This window comes from Dendroctonus ponderosae, unplaced genomic scaffold, assembly GCF_020466585.1.
Source record: "Dendroctonus ponderosae isolate FM_Combo_2020 unplaced genomic scaffold, Dpon_F_20191213v2 Dpon_F_20191213_9, whole genome shotgun sequence".
NCBI classification, from domain to species: Eukaryota; Metazoa; Arthropoda; class Insecta; order Coleoptera; family Curculionidae; genus Dendroctonus; species Dendroctonus ponderosae.
In genome coordinates, this window is record NW_026019116.1 from 110,685 (window position 1) to 122,140 (window position 11,456).

Here is an 11,456-nt window from a genome sequence, read left to right on the forward strand (position 1 = left end):
TATTGTGCTCTGAGTGCCCCTGGAAGGCCCTGATTCGGTTATGTCCAATACGTGTTCCTCTGTGCTTGGAACCCGAACATCTATCGTCCACTATCTTCCTGGAACCACTTTCCTTGCCAAGAATTGTTGGCTTGAGTTCTTCTGGTCTTCTCTCAGGTTCTGCTAACTTACTGTAGCATTTCCCCTGAACTAATCGCGTATCCGCAAATTCGTGAAAGGAAATTTGCTGCTGAAGTAAGTCATAGTTTGACAAATTATTATTATTATTGGCAAGGGCTATCCACCTGTAACTATCTGTTAATGACGAAAAACATCATTGTCGCTGTGCCTTTTCATCAAAAAATTGTAGAAGAGAACTTTTTTGATATAAAAAATGTTCGTAATTTGAAGCAAAGATCGTAATTTTTCTTTCTGAATGCTTAAGTATTCCAATATGCTACCAATTAAGCATGGAACCATTTCAAAATAATGCTTTATAACAAAGTTGAAATTCGATCTTCAACTGTTAATATCTTCTAGAATTTTTCGATATTTTTCTCGTACTCCCCAAGAGAGCCTCTATCGCCCCTTAAAAGAAATGACGCTAATTTTGATTCACCCTATATATATAAGAATATTGAAATTAGATAATGATTATCGCGTTAAATAAGTTCAGAACTTTATGGTTTCTGTAAATATCATTTGAAGTTATCAATTCTGTCCGACGTCCCGGGACGCACACCTTTTTTTTATTTCGAAACCACTGGAATTAATAGAATCGACACTAACCGTGACTGTTGTAGAAAGGACCTACAAACCTTGGGTAGGTAAAGTTTTAGTTCTCAGAAGTGATTAGATTTCCGAAAAACCATTTATGTAACGTTTTTTTGCTTTCCTTGAAACAGTCCTGTTTGCTTATGTAGATAATCGGGGTATATTCTCACATTTTGACATTTAAAATCAGAATGTCCAACTCAATCATGCCCTTACCTTATCCAGTAGTTCGTCATCGCTTGGAGGCGTCAGGAAAATAAACTGTATATCCTTCTTATTAACTTCACTGGGACTCGTTGTATCTAAACTATCGCTTCTATCCTCAACCGTTTTTTCCGCGGTCATGCTAGATTCAGGTGCATTTCCTTCCAAATAGGAGAATTCGTCCGTTTCACCCTCTGGTGGCTTGAGAGGGATCCTGATGTAAACTGGTTCAACTGGCGTTGATCTGGAAATATACGCGGACACTGAGTGTTAACTTCAATTCAGCTTAATTTATAAAATACGTGCTTCTTTTAGTCACATCTCAGGGCAATCAACACCGTCTTAAGAACAAGGCCCAGGCGCTTACGAATGACGTTATTCTAAGTAGACCAGTTTATTTCCCATTGCRAGGGCGATAGCATGGATTATATTCCCTTTTAAYTTTGCTAATTGGTTGWTTTGTTTGAATTTTTCCTCAGTKTACGATTACAAGTACACTACCGGGAGAAAATTAATATTTTCSAACGAAAAGTACATTTAATAGTAAATTAAATTCGGGTTATAAAATTGTTTTTTGGTAGGGAAMGTTCTCAATTTTGGTCGTCGTAAAGTACTTCGTATTCTAGTTACTATTCAAGTGACAAAATTCTGTAGTTTTCGTTTTYTGTTTTTGCCCAAATGATTATCAGTTTAGCCGCAATAACTGTTAATATGTGCACCAAAAACACTGCTCAGAATAATATTTGCAATACTTTTCATTKAATGATCCCAGWACAACATCCCTGAAAATGAGTAAGACGTCGTTGATCAATAAKATGATTTAGACATAGGAAAGATATTTTMTTAAATGCTAAAAATAYTGAAACTAATRGGTTTTTCGGGCWTTTAGGCCGTCGTTCGGTAGAATTTCTTCTTGACGTTTCGCAAGCACGYRTGGCTTGCATCTTCAGAAGTGGTTTGCTTGMAGGCTTACACTGTTGCYATGCGATTCYTCGGGCGCAGTCTGTATTTATGCTGGTTTAGAAGTTCGCTGTCTGTTACTAGCTAAACCTCTTCAATAAACTGGGAAACGGTTTGCATTACGCTGACTGGAATAAGATCGTTGCCATCTCCTACAACAGCATGCAAGGAGAATTGAACAGAGCCACGAAGAGACAAAACAAGAAATTTGAAAAATTGGAAGCCAAATCTAGAGGGCCTAAACGATATCAGGCCTGGGCGCAGCACAAACTGTAGTGAACCTGAGCAGTGACTCACTAACGCCTGCGGAGCAATCTGTCTTAGCCAAAGGAGGAAACTTTTCTATTAGCCCAAGAACGATACCAATAGAGGAAATTATCTGGAACACCGAAACAACATTGCAAGGGCTACCGGGACAAACGGCAAATGAAATACCTCTGGAAACCACCCAAATCCTACGGAAAGCGAAACCACCACCAAGCAACTTAAGCAGAGAAGAACAACATGCGATCAAGGAAATACGAACGAATACAAGCATTGTCGTTCTCCCAGCTGACAAAGGAAACGCTACAGTCATCATGAACAGAGAGGAGTACCCAGTCACTTACACAAAGCTCAAAAAAGACCCGACTCGAGCCAAGCTCAGAAACATCAACCGCCTGATCAAAATATCCTCAATAGACGAGAACACCATGAAGAGGATTATTAGGTCAGAAGCCCTCCCCCCACGTTTGTATGGATTACCGAAGATTCACTAGGAAGGAATACCACTAAGACCAATCGTCAGTGCCCCGGAATCACCAACTTACGATATATCTATCCTCTCTTCTGTAGCCACACTTGACGTCCACAGAAACATACATTCAAGGATTCCAAACATTTTATTAAGAAGATCCAAGACCTCAAACTGGAACCTACGAACATGCTGGTCGGCTTCGATATTGTATCTCTATTCACAAAGGTACCCTTGGACGAATCCATAGAATTAGTGGCGGAGCTATTTGAAGAGAGTACAACAAATCTGTTTAAGGTTTGTCTAAAGGGCAGCTACTTCCTGTGGAATGGAGATTACTACGAACAAAAGGAAGGAGTAAGCATGGGAAGCCCACTCAGCCATGGGGTGGCGAATATTTTCATGGAGAAGTTTGAGGAAACAGCGTTGAGCACCGTACCCCTTAAACCAATGCTCTGGTACCGATATCTCGATGGGACGTGCGCACTGTGGAGAAATGTACGCGAAAACCTGGACATCTTCCTCGATCATCTAAACAAACAGCACCCAGACATCCAATTCACCATAGAAGTTGAACAAAACCACCAACTGGCCTTCCTGGATGTTTTGGTGTCTAGGGAGGAGAATCGCTTGGACCGCAAGGTATATCGAAAAGCCACCCACACGGAGGACAGATATTTTCACAAGCTATCTAAAGACCATCCCAGTCAGAAAAGGTGGTCAACTAGGCCGTAAAGGAGCTTATGCAAGGAGCTTTGGCAGAAAGTACCCGAAGTTTAATGGCGGGGAAAACTTTGAAGGCGGTCAAAACAGCGATTTTGGAAGAACGCACCAGAAAAACTGGACTACCTTGTATGACGTCATCAAGCCTTCAGATTTGAGCATTGAGGATCAAGACGGTATTCGGGCAATAGCATTAAAACTCAAATAACAACTAGGATTTCTGATATTTAAAATCAAATTAAACATGGTTACGTGTCTAAAGACTTGGTAAACATAAGATACGATTCTTCCAAAAACACGCTAGAGACAAAAGTCAACTGTAAATGGCAAAAAATTGTCTACTTTTCTTGGAAATGGCCACTCCGATTTCCAAAATATCGCGCATCAACAGATCCATGTTAAATTGTCAATAAATATGACTAAGATTTAGTTGTTGGATGGTTTAACCGATCCTTTATTTATACGAATAGTTTTGAAAGCTACTTTTGCCGGCACCACAGTAAGTCAAGGCCCAACTGCTCTGTCGTCACGAGTAGGCCGCGCCGGTCAGATACCACAGAACTAGAGTGGGCGGGCTCTCACTCACTCTCACTGCGAAATGGTCAGCGTGACGTCAGAGCAGTCGGACCTTAACTTGAGGTGGTGCCACCTTTGCCCATTTAGGAGTAAATGAACTATAAACATCCCATAAGACAAACACAATATTATATATAATACAAGGTGAGTTTTTTAGATGAAGAGACGACAAAGAATGGGGGTGTAGGGTTAGTGTTGTAGAGGTAGTAACTTGACTGGTGAAAGTTAGTTTTATATTCAAATGCTTTGCCTACTTTATAGACCTCAGGCATTGACGTTTAGACACGTTGAGAAACCCGCCATAATTTATAGAACCTACAGCGTTAGAGCACCGATAGTTATTGAACCAATCAAGCAATCTGCCAGAAACTGGGTATAGAAGTTTTAAAGCGAAATATCTCGAACACATGCCAGATGCCGCCAAAAACCCTCAATAACAATATGTTGTGCTAATGTAAAAAATCATTTACGAATTTAATTGAAATCAAGCTAAATTTGATTTAAATTTTGATACCGTGCTGATCGAACACATTGGCACAAATTGGAAAATTATATTATAAAACTGGTACTTTGCCCGATAAAACTGCAGTTAACTTACGCATTTACCTAGTTTTTAGTCATTTAAAGTGCAAAATCATATCAACAAGCTAGATCCAGTTCAACAATTTACGCATAGCACCACGACAAAGCGTAGTTTCACACAATTAGGAAACTAAATCTAAGTTTACCTGCACTTCTTCAATTTGTCTTCAGTTTTTGCTTTCACTTCTTTCTTGGCCAACTTTTGCTCTTTCTCGGGAGTTTTCGTTTTCTGTGGACTCTCGGCAGGCCGAAAAAGTTGTTTAAAATTCTCCACAGAGAGTGCACTAGTAACTTTTCCGGAAACTTCTCGAATTTTTTTCATTAGCCCTAATCTGGATAAACTTTTGCGGCTTTCTAGTGATAATTTTCTTCTCTTTTCTGGCTCTGCGCTTTTGCTTCGACTTGTTCGTGTTACTGCTTCAGAACAGCCGCTGGTTTCTTGGGGCACCATCAACTCATGAATATTAGTTGGATCAGAATTTTTTGAACAGCCTGCTTCGAAAAGTTTATCAAATTGGTCGTTTTCTGCAATTTCTGAACCATCTGAAGTATTTCCAGGTGCAGGTTGGTCATCTGGATCAGTAACAACGTCACTTTCATCTTGGTGAAGAATGGGAGCTTGGTTAGTTGCGCATTCAGCGCTTAAATTTACAGCAGCAACAGGAGATTCCGCAATTTCCAATGCAGGTTTTGTATCCAGAGCAAGACCTTTCGATTCTGTACTTGAGTCTACTACTTCTGGTTTTTCAGATACTTTCAAATGTCGAACATCCTTTAAAAATTGTTTGAAAGCTGGGTTAATTTTTAGTGGGGATTTTTTGGTCGTTTTCTGAACTCCTATTTTAGCCGTTGGTCCACTGCTATCACATTGTATTTCAGGATGAGGTGCAGGTTCAAGAGCAGTTGCGGTATTTTCAATATTTGTCTCTTGGGATTTTTCTAGTTGCGAATTTAGCTCACTGCTGTCGAGGTTTTCAGAACTGTTCTGAAGAGTGGAAATTTTATTGGTCTCTAATAAATTATTATCACATTCGACATTAGGACCTCCAAAGGTGCCGTCAATAATTTGCTTCGAATTTTCGTCAGTGTGCGGTTGACCAGGTCCAACATTCATAAGTTCTTTACCCTGCGACTGGAATTCCAAGTGTGAAAATTCGTCTGTTTCACCGGGAGGAGGCTTCAAGGGGATGTAGATGTATTGAGGGTTATCATCAGTCTTCCGTAAAAGCGTTTTGTCTGTTTGTTTCTTTACCTTCTTCTGGATTGTATCTTTGGGAAGACTGGAACTTTTCTTGATGAGCTGATGAAAAAATACGCGAGTTCAAGTTAACGTACAAATTGTGAATTTAACTGATTTCGGTAAGTGATCGTAAGATGCATAAAATGAGGCTCTTTCATTAAGTAAAAGCAAGGTTTTAGTGTAAGATTGACTTTACGTACTTTTTGTGTTTGTTGCCACAAAATGATTGCTAATAAGTAGTAAAATGCAAAGTTGTGTTAGATGTTGAGACTATCAAATGCTAATGAAAGGTTGATTGTGGATGGCAACTTGAACTTTGTGCTTGCATACTAGTGAAAGTGTACTGAAGTTATATCAATGTAGACTTTATTGATAGTCACCTTTTTTGTTGAGAAACTTATTTTCGGAACTTTGATCTTCCGCTTAGCATCTTGAATTCTCTTCATAAAGCTGTGACCACTTTCTGTAGACAATTTTCGTTTCCGATCTGCCGATTCGGGCACGGGACTCGTTTGTTTCGGTTTTACATCAGCGACCTTCGGACACGCCTCCTCTTTATCCAAGTATTGACTGACGTTCTCTGATGATGTTTCAGCACTCTCAGGTTCGAATTCTTTTATCTGGAACAGAAAAATGAGTCAAGAAAGAATAAACCTCTATAAAGTAGTCAGCCTGATTAGGATTGATGCTGATATAACTTTATTATATTCTCCATAAATATAAAGGGTGATTAATAATTGGCGTCATTTATTTTATGGGGCTATAGGGGCTCACTATACAGTACCAGAAAAACATAGAACTTTTTCTTCGAAAATTTCCAGAAGGTATTTGAAGTGGAAGGTCGAATTTCAACTTTGTTATTAGATAAGTATTATTTTTAAATGGTCCCATTTTTTATTGGTAGCCTACTGGAATACTTAAGGATTCGAAAAGGAAAATGACGTCTTTGCTTCAAATTTTTTGATGAAATGTCAAAGTGACAATGATGTTTTTTGCCATTAACAAATAGTTATATGGAGATAGTTTTTGTCAAAAATAACAAGCTTTTGTCAAACTGTGACTTACTTTGAAGCTTCTTTCAAAAAATGTACAGAAACATTGAATTTGCGAATATGTTATTAATTATGGGAAAATGCCACAGCAACATAGCAGACGCAGTAAGAACCAGCAAAGGGAGACACTGAACGATTTGCTCCTGGAATTGACGCCGTTAAAAAACGATCTTGAGATGCTCGATTTTCTGACATGGAGGAACAGGTACCGAAGACAATTGCAGCCTTCCAGGAGAACGCGGAGCATTGCACAACTTGTTGGAACATATTTAAGACCAACCCTGTATTAACATATCTGTCAGAGTGTGTCGCTTGTATTGTTCATTATATTCTCTTTATCTCAGTATATTTGTTTGCTCCAAAGGATTCTCTGTTAACACAACTAACACTTTTCAGGCACCGGATAATTGTTCTGATAACCCCCCTCCCCCCAAGGAAGGGCTATATTCTTACCAAGTATGTAAAATACACAGGACACTAGAACACATTTAATCTCTGATCTTCCTAACACCGGTACAAACTGAGCAGGAGTTAGTTAAGCGAATACGAGAAGCTGCTCCAAATGTGACCCCAGACTGCTGCACAGTGGTGGTTTTAACTATTTTAAGTGGTAAAAAATAGGGCTTCCAATATATACTATTTTTAGTTAGTATAATTTATTTAATTTAAATATGTTTCACGTCTAATACAAAAATGAAAGTTTTATTGCAACATAAGGGTATTTTGTATAAGTTTAAGTTTGTTAAGTTTCATTTGGTGTAAGATTTAATATTGTTTTTAAGTTCTTTATAACTTTAGGGGTTGCACCGCATATACCACATGTCTGTGTTGAAGACTCACCAAGTACGCTGAACAGCTTCCCATCTATCATGGTCATTTTGAAAGTATGGTAAATTTCTAACTGATATTTCTGACTATAGTTGCTTCTATTTCCGATATTTGTTGTTTAATATTGTTTTATTCGCAAAAATTAGTTTTATTGGTCGGCACCACTGAACTGCTGCTTATAGGTAGAATGGCTTGCACTGCCGTCGCATCCCCATTTATGTATAAAACCAATTTTTTTATCTTTGATACTTATAAAAATATTATTGAAAACTTTTTTTTACGCCTCAATAATTCTGTGGGTTGTCTGATTGACGCGCGATTGGGCGTGAATCAATAAATAAAGCAAGTGCTTCTTCTGGCGTGTATTTAACTGGCTCCAAAGGTGACGTTGAAATTGCTTTCTTGATTCTGTAGGCGTTCTCTGGATCTGAAAGCCCTTTAAGAATATGCCACGCATTTCTTTGTCCAGGGGCCTTCTTCGTGCAGCGAAGATCAATTCTTCTGTTGAGTACTTTTGCAAAACCGGCATAAGCTTTTTGTTTCTTTCGCTTGCTACCTAGATCCATAAAAAGTTTGCAAAGTCTGCCTCTGGTTGGACCAGGTTTGTTTTGATCTTCCAAAAAATAATGTTTTTCTGCAGCCAGTCAGAATGTCTCTTTTCGAAAACCTTTCGAGTGCGAATGCAGTTTTTCCACATTTTCGAAACAGAACTAGTAAAGCTATTTACCATTTCTTGTACTGAATCACGTTTACTGTCATCTTGATTATCTTCTAAATGAAGCTTATTTAAAACATAGATCAAAACAGCAGCATTATTTTCTTGTAATAAGCTTCCTCCACACCAAACATCAAACAGATCGCTTTTCCCAATTGACATCGTTCCAAAAAAAATTTCTATATATTTCTTCGATATAGGCACAACTTGGCACACAAATTTCATATTGATTAAAACTTTAAAAAATGTACTAACGAAAAAAAAATGTTTCAAGATAAACATGCCCAAACATCGAAATCTGCAACTTAACCATTTTTTTTATGTTCCAATAAGTAATTATCGGTAATGCTACTTTCCTTAGTTTTTTAAACGCTTTTACAAGTATCATAATAACGATAATACAAAGATGTGAAGTACTTACCCAACTCTTTAACAAGGAAAAATCTGAATTACACAAAATGGATGACAAACACCGCAATAGTCAATCGAACTTAGGAAATAAATAGCGACTATTTCAAGTAAGAACACAATTTGAATATTGATGTCACTTTAGTGAAAAAAAACTTGTTAACCTAATACGATAAAATAAAAAAAAACAAGTGTTTTATTAGATGGAATGTTATTTTTAAGATAAAGCCAAAAACAATGTTTTTGTTGCTTTTTTTAATGAATTATTACTTCCTAAATAAAACAAAACGACCTATCTGTGCTGCCAGGAATGCACGATAACGTTGTTGGAACACAGCCATATTTGGAGTTAAACGAACAGAACTTTGAACATCTCCTGTGAACTCCATTACTTCGATAAAAAGCGAAAATCTCGCATAATATATGAAGAATGAGATGCAGTGCTCATTTAAAAAAAAAACCCAGTCCAGGGAAAGCAAGAAATTGCAACCCTTATAGTGCGCCCTTAAGCGTAAAAATAGTATTACCAAACGAATGATACGTGGTTCAAGGGCTTGCATTAAAAAAAAATGAATTTGGGCTGGTTTCTCAACTTTGTTTTGAAACTGAAAAAAACTTGAAAACACTTTGTATTAGTAGTTATCAAAATGTTGTCGAAATTTCATTCATGTAGACTAAAGGTGGCGTATAGGGGAAGGCCCACCAGATATGATGGGTACCGGGGAATTCTATATACCCGGGACGGACCAAAACTGGCATGTCAGCGTCTGTCTCTAGATCAGCGACTGAAAACAGCGTCGGTTCTCCACGTTAAAAGCCGGTGGAATTTCTTCCAACCCGTTTAACTTGCGGGGAAGAAAACTAGCTTAAAAACCGCCAAACTCTGCACAAATGGCGAATCACAAAACAAATGGAATCGTAGTCCAGGTGGGTAGGACATCTGTATGTCAACTGAACCTCAAGGATTTGGGGGGTTGCAAAGAATTCGCAAAAACCACCAAAATCGCAACAAACCACACTACCATATTGCTACTTCAGAAGAATGTGATCAATGAGCGACAAGCGGAACTGGAAGAAGAACTCCAATAAATCAACTGGGACATCGTTGGTCTGTGTGAAACGAGACTACCCGAGGAAAAATGCCGATCGGTCAAATCAGGGTACATATTATATCAGAAGAACGACGGAAACAAAACAGATATCAGCGGAATAGCAATATTAATACATACGAAAGTAAAACATCTAGTAACAAATTTAAAGTCAATATCACCAAGGATATTATACATAGTCCTTAAAATATCAAAGAGATATAGTCTCCAAGTAGTCCAGGTATATGCTCCAACGAGTACCTAAGGAGGAGAAGACGCGGATCAATTATATGAGAACATCTCACAGGCTATAAGATCAGAAATAACCCAGTACAAAATCATAATAGGAGACTTTAACGCTACGGTAGGAACCGAAAACAATAGCGGAACACATGGACTTGGCTATGCAAACGAACGAGGGGACAAGCTAATAAATTTCCTACAAGAGGAAAACCTGTACTGCATGAACACCTTCTTCCAAAAGCCACCAAATAGGAGGTGGACATGTAAGAGCTCAGATTCCTGATCAGCAGAAATGGCAGAGGTGTAAATTACTTTAGTAGTTAGTTGTCTTTGCAACCAAGTGTTTCTTCTTTTCGTGAACCAGTATGGCAACGACTACGATGTGTGAGTTTGTGTCGGAGTTCTTTTGGAACAGCAAATGTCCGGATTTAAGGATAGTGACCGCTTCGCTGCTCAGTCTTGTTTCGCTGATCCCTATGACATCCGACTTTATGTCCTACAATTCGTGTTCCAGGCCGCTGAGATGTTCTTCCAGCCGTATGGTGCGGATATTGTACATCCCCACGTAAAGGGTTTCTTCAAGTTTTCTTCGTCTCCTCTTATCATCTATTGAAAGTTTGTCCCTCGCAGAATCCACGGGGCTGACTGAAGTATCAATGCGAGATTCCGGGTTTTCACCTCTACACGCCTGAGCCACATGGCCACATGTTTTAAATTCCGACATAACCATCTATGAAAGGAGTTGGCATTAAAACACCACGCTTGCCAGGCGCGTTGGTTAGGGGCTGTTAAAGAAGAACAAAAATAAATCATTTTCAGCAAGAAATGCGACTAAAACTAGGGAGTTTTTAGGCCCCTTAATTACAACACGTTTTACGTTATCCGTTATTCTGCGCATGCACAATAATAAATTAATAACCGTTTATGTTATTAGAGGATAGCGTGTCCCTTTATTTAGGAAAAAAGTTCATAAGCAAAGTAGTACGGTTTTTTATGATCTTTTGACTAAACTTACTAGATGTTTCACTTATAGGTACAATTTCTGTATAAAATCGACTTGTTAAAATACCGTTTGCAATTACGCCATCTAGTGGTCATCTGAGAAATTTGAAAATAATTTCCAGCAAATTCTTTTCGTCAAGTTTGTTATGAAATTTTTTTCCCGATCACTATTCAACACATACTTTCCAAGATACAGTCGCTTACCATCCTTATTGCAACACCCTGTATATACACTAATGTTTATAATTTACATATTTTTAATATAAACTGAATAAATGCACTAGATTTTTTGTTTTATTAATCGAAATTGCAATTCATAACGGGAATAACGAAGTTTAATGCTTCTGAT

The 11,456-nt window shown here is 38.2% G+C and overlaps 1 protein-coding gene across 1 annotated transcript; it reads right to left on the reverse strand.

The window, feature by feature from the left end:
• Positions 1-969: 969 nt before the first annotated feature.
• On the reverse strand, positions 970-6,391 carry LOC125505611 (neurofilament heavy polypeptide-like; the record flags this gene model as incomplete). Its single annotated transcript, XM_048669712.1, is given in 3 exon segments — positions 970-1,201; positions 4,678-5,831; positions 6,152-6,391. Coding segments are annotated over 3 exon segments (1,626 nt in total), but the record flags the coding sequence as incomplete, so codon positions are not given.
• Between the last annotated feature and the right edge of the window lie 5,065 nt (positions 6,392-11,456).